Source organism: Entelurus aequoreus, linkage group LG15 (assembly GCF_033978785.1).
Source record: "Entelurus aequoreus isolate RoL-2023_Sb linkage group LG15, RoL_Eaeq_v1.1, whole genome shotgun sequence".
NCBI classification, from domain to species: Eukaryota; Metazoa; Chordata; class Actinopteri; order Syngnathiformes; family Syngnathidae; genus Entelurus; species Entelurus aequoreus.
This window is the reverse complement of record NC_084745.1, coordinates 9,097,093-9,112,854: the sequence shown is the minus strand read 5'-3', so window position 1 is coordinate 9,112,854 and position 15,762 is coordinate 9,097,093. Positions and strand designations below refer to the sequence as shown.

The 15,762-nt window shown below is 39.8% G+C and overlaps 1 protein-coding gene across 2 annotated transcripts in view; it reads left to right on the top strand.

Moving 5' to 3' along the window:
* Positions 1–14,634, top strand: part of LOC133629756 (disco-interacting protein 2 homolog C-like) — an 85,678-nt gene extending 71,044 nt beyond the window's left edge. Inside the window, exons 34-37 of one of the 2 annotated variants that reach the window (XM_062020722.1) lie at positions 5,628–5,702; positions 5,778–5,952; positions 10,007–10,130; positions 12,678–14,634. In XM_062020722.1, the coding sequence (XP_061876706.1) occupies positions 5,628–5,702; positions 5,778–5,952; positions 10,007–10,130; positions 12,678–12,930 (627 nt within the window). In that variant the 3' untranslated portion in view covers positions 12,931–14,634. The remainder of the gene's footprint in view (positions 1–5,627; positions 5,703–5,777; positions 5,953–10,006; positions 10,131–12,677) is intronic. The other variant, XM_062020723.1, reaches the window with a different exon arrangement.
* Positions 14,635–15,762: the final 1,128 nt, after the last annotated feature.

Here is a 15,762-nt window from a genome sequence, read left to right as displayed (position 1 = left end):
TGCCAACAATACTCCATTTACATGTCATGACCTGAAAATTAACCAAATATGAATGATATTGTTATTATAAGCGGCAACGCAGACAGACTATTTTAGCGGCGCATTGATAGCAGTGAGTTAATGCTAGCTTACGCTGCTATTGTTGACACCATAGACATCTTTATAAGCATTGGCTGCTGTGACGCGAGAAATTCGGCCGCCATCTTGAAGTGGTGATGAGCCGGCGAGCAGCCTAAAGTGACAGTTGACAATTAGAAAACAAAGATGGTGTTGAGCGTTTTCCTGCTCAAATGAGCGGACTGTTGAAAATAGGAATTGGGGGATTACTTTTCACAAGTAAGATTTAACATTAACGTACTATTGGTTGTATTTTGTGAAAATTATATTACCACAGATTTTAGAAGGAGCAAAGATCTTCAATAGTACTGAAATCGTAGCCGCTAGCAAACAAGAGTATGACCATAATAGAATTGCTTGTCAATTAAATTAATTACATTTAAAAATGTATAAATCTTCAAGTAACAATATTCAAATACTAACATTGTTGAGTAAAACAGAATATGGTTTTATTCTGAATCCAGTGAAACAGATTGGTGGTTTTAGCTGATATAAAAACTTTCAGGTGTTTATATATGTTTATTTTTAAGCATTTGGCAGACGCTTTTATCCAAAGCGACATACATAAAAAATACATATAAAACAATCACTGTAAACATGATCATTTAAGGGAAGAATGTAATACAAAATATCAATACAAAGTGTCAAGACAGAATAAACTCTCTGCTGCTGCAGCAACAGAGATACAGTCTATAGGTCACTAAAATATATAGATATCTAATGTATTCATACATTGTTTATGTAGGATATAGGCATGTATATATAACCTAATCATATTGTTTCTTCAATTTAAAAATAGCTGACTGTTTTTTCCCCCCCTTCTCTGGGATTATATTCCCAGTTTTGACCTCGGACATCTGGTCACTTCTGGAATTTAAGAATATTCTATTACTGTTAAAGGCCTACTGAAATGAATTTTTTTTATTTAAACGGGGATAGCAGATCTATTCTATGTGTCATACTTGATCATTTCGCGATATTGCCATATTTTTGCTGAAAGGATTTAGTATAGAACAACGACGATAAAGATTGCAACTTTTGGTATCTGATAAAAAAAAGGCTTGCCCCTACCGGAAGTAGCGTGACGTAGTCAGTTGAACATATACGCAAAGTTCCCTATTGTTTACAATGATGGCCGCATGAAGTGAGAGAGATTCGGACCGAGAAAGCGACAATTTCCCCATTAATTTGAGCGAGGATGAAAGATTTGTGGATGAGTAAAGTGCAAGTGAAGGACTAGTGGGGAGTTGAAGCTATTCAGATAGGGAAGATGCTGTGAGAGCCGGGGGTGACCTGATATTCAGCTGGGAATGACTACAACAGTAAATAAACACAAGACATATATATACTCTATTAGCCACAACACAACCAGGCTTATATTTAATATGCCACAAATTAATCCTGCATAAAAACACCTGCGTGTTTGTTATGCTAGCTCCTAGCTCCTCTGCTAGCTCCTAGCTCCATAGAACACGCCAATACAATTCAAACACCTGATCAACACACACAATTACTCAGCCCAAAAGACCGTTCACCTAACCCAAGGTTCATAAAGCTTATATATTTTAAAAAAGTTACGTACATACGCAAAAAAAAGTTGCGCACATACGGTCAAGCGATCAAATGTTTAGAAGCCAAAGCTGCATACTCACAGTAGCACGTCTGCGTCTTTGTCATCCAAATCAAAGTAATCCTGGTAAGAGTCTGTGTTGTCCCAGTTCTCTACAGGCGTCTGTGTATCGAAGTCAAAAGTCCTCCTGGTTAGAGTCTCTGTTATCCGAGTTCTTCCATCTTGACTGCATCTTTCGGGAATGTAAACAAAGAAGCGCCGGCTGTGTACTGTTGTTGCTGACTACGTTCGAAAAATACGTCCATTTCGCACCGACAACTTTCTTCTTTGCTTGCTCAGCTTCCTTCTCCATAATGCAATGAACATGATTGCAACAGATTCACGAACACAGATGTCCAGAATACTGTGGAATTATGAAATGAAAACAGAGCTTTTTCGTATTGGCTTCAATGTGGAAGGCATACCCGTGTTCCCCGGGCTACGTCACGCGCATACGTCATCCTCAGAGGCGTTTCGAACCGGAAGTTTAGCGGCAAATTTAAAATGTCACTTTATAAGTTAACCCGGCCGTATTGGCATGTGTTATAATGTTAAGATTTCATCATTGATATATAAACTATCAGACTGCGTGGTCGGTAGTAGTGGCTTTCAGTAGGCCTTTAAGCAAACTATGAATAAGAAAACACGCCAAAACATTTGTCCTTTATCATAGCTACACGTATGAGAAAAAAACGTGTGAAAATCAGTGGTATTCAGTGAGGTAAGATGAATTAAATGTTCATTGCTCCTGCCAAATGAATTGCACTGAGTGGAGCGGATCACCACTCCAAGATGGCGGCCCCGCGTCTCCTCAGCGCAAGTAGGCAGTAGCGCTCAATGCTGCGTACCCTTAGAAGATGTCTATGGTTGACATACTGAGCTGGCGGCTGCTCAAACTTGGTAAAAGTAAATTGTAGACTATAATTCATGCATCTCTCACCTGGTGGTAGACCAATGTGGCCGTGGACCAACAGGCTCGCCCACTTTCCGTCCCGAGGTGGCGAAGTAGACCTCACAAGACGTTTCCTGCAGGAACTTTTTTGAACCCTTCGTGAGGATTGTAATTGAATCTTTATCATAACAGAATTATGTGAGCATCCCCTCGGTCGACATTCCAGCGAGAGTGGAAATATTACAGTGTTTGTTTTATTTTGGTTTGTTCTAGTTAGTTTGTACGTTTAGCACCTAGCAACGCTGGGGATGCTTCTGTGTCACAATAAAGCTGCATCCATCACTATGCTTCTAAAACGTATTGCTCATCCTCTTTGTGTTCGGGCTCAAAAATATAAGGTCCTGGATCATAATTTTTCCAAAAGTAATCGTTATTGGCTCTCACTGCTCAGTGGCCTTGTGGTTAGAGTGTCCGCCCTGAGATGGGTAGGTCGAGTCCGAGTCATACCAAAGACTATAAAAATGGGACCCATTACCTCCCTGCTTGGCACTCCGCATCAAGGGTTGGAATTGGGGGTTAAATCACCAAAAAAATTATTCCTGGGCGCGGCCACCGCTACTGCTCACTGCTCCCCTCACCTCCCAGGGGGTGATGGCAGAGAATAATTTCGCCACATCTAGTGTGTGTGTGACACTCATTGGTACTTTAACTTTAACATAGTCTGCTTTATTAATATTGTTGTTGATGGGGAAGGGATCTGGCTTCCTCATTATCTCTCAAAATGGCTCGGGAATCTCAGTGAGATTGATACTATTTTGATCATATCTATTTATTCACAAACTTTGGAAGTCTTTTGGTGTCATAAATGAGATATATATGATAATACCTTCAAAATAGAGGCAGCTTGTTTTTCCACTGTATGGTACTTTAATGCATACTTGCCAACCCTCCCGTTTTTAGCGGGAGACTCCCGGTATTCAGCGCCTCTCCCGACAACCTCCCGGCAGAGATTTTCTCCCGACAAACTCCCGGTATTCAGCCGGAGCTGGAGGCCACGCCCCCTCCAGCTCAATGCGGACCTGAGTGGGGACAGCCTGTTCTCACGTCCGCTTTCCCACAATATAAACAGCTTGCCTGCCCAATGACGTCATAACATCTAGGGCTTTTAGAGAGTAGAGTGCACAACTGCGCACACAACAAGGAGACGAAGCAGAAGAACGAGGAAATTACAGACATGGCGACGCCGTCGACGAGCAAGATGAGGAAATACGCTTGCAAGTTCCAAAACGAATGGAAACAATAATTTCAGTTCATCCAGGACAGTTCGAAGGGGAAGGTGTATGTTGCCTGTAAATTTTGTAGAACAGACTTCTCCATTGAACACGGTGGCCGAAATGATATACTCATCATGAACGGAGACGTTAAACAGGACAATACTGCCATCTAATGGATAGCCACCGGAACACTGAAAGTCAAGTATTTCATATATATATATATGTATGTATATATATATATGTATATATATATATATATATATATATATATATATATATATATATATATATATATATATATATATATATATATATATATATACATACATATATATATATACATATATATATATATGTATATATATATGTATGTATATATATATATATATATATATATATATATATGTATGTATGTGTATATATATATATATATATATATATATATATATATGTATATATATATATATATATATATATATATATATATATATATATATATGAAATACTCGAGTTGGTGAATTCTAGCTGTAAATAACCACGCCCCCCACCCCCTACCCCCCACCTCCCGATATTGGAGGTCTCAAGGTTGGCAAGTATGCTTTAATGTACTTTGCACATATAGTCTTTTTATATTATTTATTTTTTAACTCCACAGCCATTACCTGTTTCTTACCACGTTGGTCTGTTGGGTTTTTGGGACTCGTATTGGGTTATCAAAACGGACAAAAGTTGTCAAAAGGCGAAAAAAAACCCAGGACAAAAAGCACACACACTGAAGCGCTGTGTCGTGAGTGACGAGTCGTGTCCTGTAAAGTCCAGCAAGTGACGTGAGTAGCTCCGCCTCCTCACTAAAAAGCCGCGCCCTGCTTTTTGCTTGCAGGCGCGACACAAAATGAACGAACGAAGCGCACAACGAGGCACATTTGACTCGATCCCAAAGTTGGTGAATGGAAAAGTGTGCAAATAGAGGGGCTCGTGAATTGAGTTTCCACTGGATCCATAATATTGTGGTGTAGAAGTGATGCAGTATCTACACTACCGTTCAAAAGTTTGGGGTCACCCAAACAATTTTGTGCAATAGCCTTCATTTCTAAGAACAAGAATAGACTGTCGAGTTTTAGATGGAAGTTCTCTTTTTCTGGCCATTTTGAGCGTTTAATTGACCCCACAAATGTGATGCTCCAGAAACTCAATCTGCTCAAAGGAAGGTCAGTTTTGTAGCTTCTGTAACGAGCTAAACTGTTTTCAGCTGTGTGAACATGATTGCACAAGGGTTTTCTAATCATCAATTAGCCTTCTGAGCCAATGAGCAAACACATTGTACCATTAGAACACTGGAGTGATAGTTTCTGGAAATGGGCCTCTATACACCTATGTAGATATTGCACCAAAAACCAGACATTTGCAGCTGGAATAGTCATTTACCACATTAGCAATGTATAGAGTGGATTTCTTTAAAGTTAAGACTAGTTTAAAGTTATCTTCATTGAAAATAAGGACATTTCAATGTGACCCCAAACTTTTGAACGGTAGTGTACGCCGCTAAAAAGAAGCAGAAGTACTTCAGAGAGCTCGCAAATCCTTAATAAAGTGTCGCTGGCAGTGTTGACTCATGCTGAGACTTCATTGATCGCTCGGTGGAAGGAAGTCAAAGTGATCCTGCCTTCCACATCTCTTTCACGCGCTTAAAGAGGCGGTAACCGTGGCAACAGCCCTGTCTCCCTCATTCTTTCAGATCCTGCCCGGAGTCCGCATCATCATCGCCAACCCCGAAACCAAAGGCCCTCTGGGGGACTCGCACCTGGGAGAGGTCCTGCGACAACACAGCGGGTCATGTGACCCGTCTTCACTGTCGCTAAACTCCTCTTTTTCTTCTCGGTGGCAGATTTGGGTGCACAGCGCTCACAACGGCAGCGGCTACTACAGCGGCTACGGCGAGGAGGTCCTCCAGTCCGACCACTTCAACTCCAGGCTCAGCTTTGGAGACACTCAGACGGTCTGGGCCAGGACGGGCTACCTGGGCTTCCTCCGCCGCACCGAGCTCACTGACGCCAACGGAGGTCAGTGTTGACCCTTTTTATTAGGGATGTCCGATAATGGCTTTTTGGCCGATATCCAATATTCCGATATTGTCCAACTCTTAATTACCGATATCAACCGATACCGATATATACAGTCGTGGAATTAACACATTATTATGCCTAATTTGGACAACCAGGTATGGTGAAGATAAGGTCCTTTTTTTAAAAAAAATAATAAAATAAGATAAATAAATTAAAAACATTTTCTTGAATAAAAAATTAAGTAAAACAATATAAAAACAGTTACATAGAAACTAGTAATTAATGAAAATGAGTAAAATTAACTGTTAAAGGTTAGTACTATTAGTGGACCAGCAGCACGCACAATCATGTGTGCTTACGGACTGTATCCCTTGCAGACTGTATTGATATATATTGATATATAATGTAGGAACCAGAATATTAATAACAGAAAGAAACAACCCTTTTGTGTGAATGGGGGAAAGAGGTTTTTTGGGTTGGTGCACTAATTGTAAGTATCTTGTGTTTTTTATGTTGATTTAATTTAAAAAAAACCGACAAAAAAACACGATACCGATAATAAAAAAACGATACCGATAATTTCCGATATTACATTTTAAAGCATTTATCGGCCGATAATCTCGGCAGGCCGATATTATCGGACATCTCTACTTTTTAATCACTGCTCGTCAGCTGGATCACACCACCAAAGGGGTGTCCAAAGTACAGCCTGGGTTCCATTTGCGCCCCAAGGCTAATTTTTTAACGACCTGCGGCCCTTTTTAAAAATACTATTACAAAAAAAAATGTTTTAATTGGAATTAAGGTGCAAATAGGTCAAATGTAGGGAGAAAAAGTTGCAATGTTGACACTAAAAGCACAAAGCTGTCATGGAAGCAGTTTTTTACTTTAAAACTGTCATTGCTCAAAAAATAATAAGAACTTATAATCGAAGGATAAATATGAAATTGATCTACATATTTAAGCGTTGAAAGTAAAAAATAATATACAATGATATGACTTATTTTTAACACTGAGTGAACTTTGTATTGTTAAAAAATCATTTAAAAATTATTAAAATAAAAAATTGTTATCAATCAAAATCAATGTTATAAATTATTTACCTTTTTAAAGGGCTACTGAAATGCGATTTTCTTATTTAAACGGGGATAGCAGATCCATTCTATGTGTCATACTTGATCATTTCGCGATATTGCCATATTTTGCTGAAAGGATTTAGTAGAGAACATCGACGATAAAGTTCGCAACTTTTGGTCGCTGATAAAAAAAGCCTTGCCTGTACCGGAAGTAGCAGACGATGTGCGCGTGACGTCACAGGTTGTGGAGCTCCTCACATCTGCACATTGTTTACAATGATGGCCACCAGCAGCGAGAGCGATTCGGAACGAGAAAGCGACGATTACCCCATTAATTTGAGCAAGGATGAAAGATTCGTGGATGAGGAAAGTGAGAGTGAAGGACTAGAGGGCAGTGGAAGCGATTCAGATAGGGAAGATGCTGTGAGAGGCGGGTGGGACCTGATATTCAGCTGGGAATGACTAAAACAGTAAATAAACACAAGACATATATATACTCTATTAGCCACAACACAACCAGGCTTATATTTAATATGCCACATAACAAACACCTCCCCCCTCCCGTCCATATAACCCGCCAATACAACTCAAACACCCGCACAACACACTCAATCCCACAGCCCAAAGTACCGTTCACTTCCGCAAAGTTCATACAGCACATATATTTCCCCAAAGTTACGTACGTGACATGCACATAGCGGCACGCACGCACGGACAAGCGATCAAATGTTTGGAAGCCGCAGTTGCGTACTTACGGTACCGCGTCTGTGTATCCAACTCAAAGTCCTCCTGGTAAGAGTCTCTGTTGTCCCAATTCTCCACAGGCCAATGGTAAAGCTTGACTGTCATCTTTCGGGAATGTAAACAATGAAACACCGGCTACGTGTTTGTGTTGCTGCAGCCGGCCGCTAATACACCGCTTCCCACCTACAGCTTTCTTCTTTGCTGTCTTCATTGTTCATTGAACAAATTGCAAAAGATTCACCAACACAGATGTCCAGAAAACTGTGGAATTTTGCGATGAAAACAGACGACTTAATAGCTGGCCACAATGCTGTCCCAAAATGTCCGCTACAATCCGTGACGTCACGCGCAAACGTCATCATACCGAGACGTTTTCAGCAGGATATTTCGTGCGAAAGTCGGGGAAAGTCTAAAATATTTTGTTTTTGCCCTAAAAAAACAGGTTTTCTTTGGGAAAAAAACTCAACGGCAATGGATAGATCTGAAGTGGATTTATAGATATTTATCAATCAATCAATCAATGTTTATTTATATAGCCCTAAATCACAAGTGTCTCAAAGGGCTGCTGCACAAGCCACAACGACATCCTCCGTTCAGATCCCACATTAGGGCAAGGAAAACTCAACCCAGTGGGATGACAATGAGAAACCTTGGAGAGGTCCCTGTAGGGTGACCGGTGCAATGGACGTCGAGTGGATCTAGCATAATATTGTGAAAGTCCAGTCCATAGTGGATCTAACATAATAGTGAGAGTCCAGTCCATAGTGGATCTAACATAATATTGTGAAAGTCCAGTCCATAGTGGATGTAACATAATATTGTGAGAGTCCAGTCCATAGTGGATCTAACATAATAGTGAGAGTCCAGTCCATAGTGGATGTAACATAATATTGTGAGAGTCCAGTCCATAGTGGATCTAACATAATAGTGAGAGTCCAGTCCATAGTGGATGTAACATAATATTGTGAGAGTCCAGTCCATAGTGGATCTAACATAATATTGTGAAAGTCCAGTCCATAGTGGATCTAACATAATAGTGTGAGATTCCAGTCCATAGTGGATCTAACATAATAGTGTGAGAGTCCAGTCCATAGTGGATCTAACATAATAGTGAGAGTCCAGTCCATAGTGGATCTAACATAATATTGTGAAAGTCCAGTCCATAGTGGATCTAACATAATAGTGTGAGAGTCCAGTCCATAGTGGATCTAACATAATATTGTGAGAGTCCAGTCCATAGTGGATCTAACATAATATTGTGAGAGTCCAGTCCATAGTGGATCTAACATAATAGTGAGAGTCCAGTCCATAGTGGATCTAACATAATAGTGAGAGTCCAGTCCATAGTGGATCTAACATAATAGTGAGAGTCCAGTCCATAGTGGATCTAACATAATATTGTGAAAGTCCAGTCCATAGTGGATCTAACATAATAGTGTGAGAGTCCAGTCCATAGTGGATCTAACATAATATTGTGAGAGTCCAGTCCATAGTGGATCTAACATAATATTGTGAGAGTCCAGTCCATAGTGGATCTAACATAATAGTGAGAGTCCAGTCCATAGTGGATCTAACATAATAGTGAGAGTCCAGTCCATAGTGGATCTAACATAATAGTGAGAGTCCAGTCCATAGTGGATCTAACATAATAGTGAGAGTCCAGTCTATAGTGGATCTAACATAATAGTGTGAGAGTCCAGTCTATAGTGGATCTAACATAATAGTGAGAGTCCAGTCTATAGTGGATCTAACATAATAGTGAGAGTCCAGTCTATAGTGGATCTAACATAATAGTGTGAGAGTCCAGTCCATAGTGGATCTAACATAATAGTGAGAGTCCAGTCCATAGTGGATCTAACATAATAGTGAGAGTCCAGTCCATAGTGGATCTAACATAATAGTGAGAGTCCAGTCCATAGTGGATCTAACATAATAGTGAGAGTCCAGTCTATAGTGGATCTAACATAATAGTGAGAGTCCAGTCTATAGTGGGGCCAGCAGGTTGTTGAAGGTTAAAAAAAACAAAAACTATTTTTAATACTTCAGTGACTGAGACCCTTTTGGGTCCCCGCAACCTTTAATATTAAAAAATGAAAGCCCCAGCCTGCTTTCATTTTTTATTGTGCGACCCTCAGTGGAAAAGGTTTGGATATCCCTGCACTAAACATTCTAGTGTCTGTCTTAGCGTGTGAACATATTTCTGCCTACATAAGAGCATGTGTGTGTCGCAGAGAGACACGACGCTCTGTTCGTGGTCGGCGCTCTGGAGGAGGCCATGGAGCTGCGGGGTATGAGGTACCACCCCATCGACATCGAGACCTCGGTCATCCGCGCACACAAGAGCATCATGGAGTGGTGAGTTCCCTCACTCAACGATAGCTTTTGGAGTTGTCCGTTTTCCTAGTGTCATAAATGTGGTGCAAATAAAAAAGGCTTCGCAGCACATCTTTAAAGTGAAGCCATCAGTCAGCTATAGTTAAGTTTTATCCTTTTGTTTTTCTTCCGATAATTCACTAACCTAGCATGACTGGGCTCTTCAAATGTGAGTGCTCACATGGCTATGCTGTCCTCCTCCTAAAAGTGAGGATGTTGCAAGTGATAATACACCAGACATGTTGTACAGTCTTTATGTCAACATTGCAATAGCACCTCTTGAAGACAAACACAGCTCATGAGCATTAAAGCTACAGACACACATCCCAGTAGTGCTTACTGAAAGTCTTTTTATCCCCTGTGTAACCTTAAGATTAACTCCACACACTTATTCTTAGGGTGCAAAAGGGACCCGCTCGTAAAAGTGTCATGAGTCAGCATTCAATTATTTTATTTTACTTTCACCGCTGGAAATCTTTATATTTCTATTTTATAATGGGAAAATGCAAAATACACAACATTCAAAACACATTTGGCTGGGTGGAATATTTAATGTTGGGTAATGACAGCCTTGAATAGGTCAATTTATGACACAATTGATTTTGATACAGTAAACAGCTAACTTTATTTTTACAGTCCTTGCTAAGATAGAGTATCGAGTTCACACGTGTATATATATATATATATATGTAAATATGTATATAGATTATATAAATGTATGTATATGTGTGTATATATATATAAATGTGTGTATATATACTTATATATACGCATGTGTATGTATATATATGCGTATATATATATATATATATATCCGTAAATATGTATGTATGTATACATGTGAATATATACATGTTTACATATATGTATATATACATGTATATACATATGTATACATTAATACATGTATATATTTATACATGTATATATCCTTTTATACATATATGTATATGTATTTGTGTATATATATATGTTCATATGTGTGTGTGTGTCATCGCGCACGCGGAAAGTGCGCTATATATATATATATATATATATATATATAATATATATATATATATATACATACATACATACATACATACATACATACATACATACATACATATATATATATATATATATATATATATATATATATATATATATATATATATATATATATATATATATATATATATATACACTACCGTTCAAAAGGTTGGGGTCACCCAAACAATTTTGTGGAATAGCCTTCATTTCTAAGAACAAGAATAGACTGTCGAGTTTCAGATGAAAGTTCTCTTTTTCTGGCCATTTTGAGCGTTTAATTGACCCCACAAATGTGATGCTCCAGAAACTCAATCTGCTCAAAGGTCAGTTTTGTAGCTTCTGTAACGAGCTAAACTGTTTTCAGATGTGTGAACATGATTGCACAAGGGTTTTCTAATCATCAATTAGCCTTCTGAGCCAATGAGCAAACACATTGTACCATTAGAACACTGGAGTGATAGTTGCTGGAAATGGGCCTCTATACACCTATGTAGATATTGCACCAAAAACCAGACATTTGCAGCTAGAATAGTCATTTACCACATTAGCAATGTATAGAGTGTATTTCTTTAAAGTTAAGACTAGTTTAAAGTTATCTTCATTGAAAAGTACAGTGCTTTTCCTTAAAAAATAAGGACATTTCAATGTGACCCCAAACTTTTGAACGGTAGTGTGTGTATATATATATATATATATATATGTATATATATATATTTATATATATAGATGCGTGTTTGTATATGTATACGTGTGTATATGTATACATGGGTATGTATGTGTATATATGTGTGTGTGTGTAAATTTATACGTATGTATACATTTACACATTCATGTGTGTATATATGTATACATGTATGTGTATATATATATGTTTGTATGTACATACTGTACATATGTATATATGTGTGTGTAACTGTATAACTATTTAAATAAATAATCGGGGCCAGCACGGTGGTTGGCAACACAAAATTGACCCTACTGTGTGGTGAATGTGAGTGTAATTGTTTGTCTATTTGTGTTGGCCCTGCGATGAGCTGGCGACTTGTCCAGGGTGTACCCCGCCTTCCGCCCGGGTGCAGCTGGGATAGGCTCCAGCACCCCCGCAACGCCAAAAAGGACAAGCGGTAGAAGGTGGACGGATGTTTAATGGCAGTTTAACTCATGTTCACTCATCAAAGCTCTGAGAATGATGCTCTGTTTTCTGGCGCCACCAAGTGGTTAAGAGGTGCAATTACACCAAAACATGTTCCTTCTTTTCAATGAATGACGACATTCATTCGGTTTTCATGGAAAAAGCATATTAATAGCAGTTATAATGGGAGTCCAAAAGGTCTTAAGAGAAAGTGTGTATATTTGATGTTTATATCTTATTCTAACAACAGCATGAACTTTAGACATCAAGGCAAGATTTTGGACAGCTCACTTCCCAAAGCACTATTTGAAATTGATGGACTTTTATGATGTGACTAGTCATTACCCTGATGTGCTCCCCCTCAGCGCCGTCTTCCCGTGGACCAACCTGCTGGTGGTGGTGGTGGAGCTGGAGGGCTCGGAGCAGGAGGCGCTGGACCTCGTTCCCATGGTGACCAAGGCGGTGCTGGAGGAGCACTACCTGATCGTGGGCGTGGTGGTGGTGACGGACATCGGCGTCATCCCCATCAACTCGCGCGGCGAGAAGCAGCGCATGCACCTGCGCGACGGCTTCTTGCAGGACCAGCTGGACCCCATCTACGTGGCCTACAACATGTAGCGTGCGTGAGTGTGTGTCTGTGTATGCGTGTGTGTATGTATGCGTCCTCCGCCGCCCCCGAAAAATCGTAACGGACTGTAATTTTCCTTCTTTTTTTTTTTTTGCATCGTGTCCTCTCGACTCATCTCTTTTTCTCCGTTGTTGAGCGACCCCAACCCCTCCGCTATGGGAAGCCTTATGGGAACACTGTGCACGTGTCGCCTTGTTGAGAAGACGGGGGAGCAAGTCTTGTTGAAGGAGAAGGGGGCCAGCTTTTTGTAAAAATATAAATATTGTACATTGACATAATCTATATGGAGAGGAACCTAAAAGACGAGGAGGTGTCTAGTAGCCCCTATATGCAGCCCTCTCCACCCGCACCCTGTGTGTGTGTCTGTGTGTGTGTGTGTGTGTGTGTGTGTGTGTGTGTGTGTGTGTGTGTGTGTGTGTGTGTGTGTGTGTGTGTGTGTGTGTGTGTGTGTGTGAGAAAGACGGGGACATGTTGTGTCGCCTCATTGGGAATTTAAACTGATTTTGCCCGTCGGCAAGCGGACAGAAGAAACCCGTCTATAAGGTACAGGTGGAGTGGGATGTCCACAAAGATCTAAAGTCTCTAAAACGTCCAAAAAAAGGGCACCAGGTGTGGGGAAGTTCGCAGGAAATGACGTTTTGTTTTGCGCTCCGCCGTCCAAAGGAAGCTGCTGACTGCTAAGCTAACACTGTAGCAATAAACCACCCGAAGCCGACGTTCCTCTTGGCCGGAATTGCGAGTGAGCTGAAAAGACACAATTTTATCTTTGACAGAGCAACAAGCCTAGGGGGGAAAAAAAAAAAAAAAATTGGACATTTACGTTAGTATGGGGGCTAATTAGCTGCTCAGCTTTCGCTGCTATTGTGATTTTGTTGTTATTATTGGTTAATCATCAAAATGAATAATTAAAAACTATCCGTTACATTATTCACACTTTAAAGTTGATTTGACACTTTTGCACAGTTTCTTGTAATTTTCAGCTACTTTTTTTTTTTTTAATCCTTTCCGTCTTTAGTCCAACTCTTTCGCTCTTATGTGCACTAACTCAGATGTTTATTAAAGTCTAAAAAGGAATGCAGAGGATGAAATATTTATGGAATAAATACACTTGAATATTGTCGGTTTATCCCAAAAAAAAAAGAAGAAAAAAAAGTGGCGTCGTCTGGGCTAGCTTGGAGCTGTTAGCGTAGTTAGCGGTACTCCAGACTGTGACACAGCAGATCGTGTAGAAGATTTTTAATTAGAGCACGACTTTGTGTCTTTGATTTCCACACCACGGCAGAAGAACAGAAGTCTTTATGCATATCAGCTATCTTAGCGATGCGAGCGTGCAAAGTTAGCCGCGACAAAGAAAGTCCCATCAAGTGTGTGTATGCGCGCGCCCGCGTGTGTGCGTGTATTGTATGTAAATAGTGTCGATTTTGTACGGTACAAATGTGTGTGACTTGTTTTGTACACTAAAAAGACTAAAAAAGATGAAATGACACTTTTATAAGAGCTCCTATTAGCTCACGTCACACTATACAAGTGCAATAAAGTGCTTTGATTGGCTACCAGGCTCCCACCGGTTATTTGTTGGCCTGTGTCACGTGACCAGTAAAAGAATCAGAATACCTTTATTGTTATTGTATGGAAACAACGAAATTGGACAGCAATCCAGCTCAGTGCTTTAAAAACAAACCTACATAAAATAGTTTTAAGACAACAACAATAATAAAACAATTTGAAAACATAATAAAATGTTAAAAAACATATTGCACAGTAGATCTTTATCAGAGGTAAGTGCAGAGTTTAGGGCAATAACAGCTCTAGGATAGAAACTGTTTTTCAGTCTATTTGTCCTTGCTTTGATGCTCTTATAGCGCCTCCCTGAGGGCAAGATTCAAGCCAGTGGTGATCTGGGTGGGATGAGTCCCTGAGGATGCTGTTTGCTCTCCTGTTGCAGTGTCTCTTATACAGGTCCTCTAGAGATGTACAAACCCCGTTTCCATATGAGTTGTGAAATTGTGTTATATGTAAATATAAACGGAATACAATAATTTGAAAATCATTTTCAACCCATATTCAGTTGAATATGCTACAAAGACAACATATTTGATGTTCAAACTGATAAACTTTTTTTTTTTTTGTGCAAATAATCATTAACTTTAGAATTTGATGCCAGCAACACGTGACAAAGAAGTTGGGAAAGGTGGCAATAAATACTGATAAAGTTGAGGAATGCTCATCAAACACTTATTTGGAACATCCCACAGGTGAACAGGCAAATTGGGAACAGGTGGGTGCCATGATTGGGTATAAAAGTAGATTCCATGAAATGCTCAGTCATTCACAAACAAGGATGGGGCGAGGGTCACCACTTTGTCAACAAATGCGTGAGCAAATTGTTGAACAGTTTAAGAAAAACCTTTCTCAACCAGCTATTGCAAGGAATTTAGGGATTTCACCATCTACGGTCCGTAATATCATCAAAGGGTTCAGAGAATCTGGAGAAATCACTGCACGTAAGCAGCTAAGCCCGTGACCTTCGATCCCTCAGGCTGTACTGCATCAACAAGCGACGTCAGTGTGTAAAGGATATCACCACATGGGCTCAGGGACACTTCAGAAACCCACTGTCAGTAACTACAGTTGGTCGCTACATCTGTAAGTGCAAGTTAAAACTCTCCTATGCAAGGCGAAAACCGTTTATCAACAACACCCAGAAACGCCGTCGGCTTCGCTGAGCCTGAGCTCATCTAAAATGGACTGATACAAAGTGAAAAAGTGTTCTGTGGTCTGATGAGTCCACATTTCAAATTGTTTTTGGAAACTGTGGATGT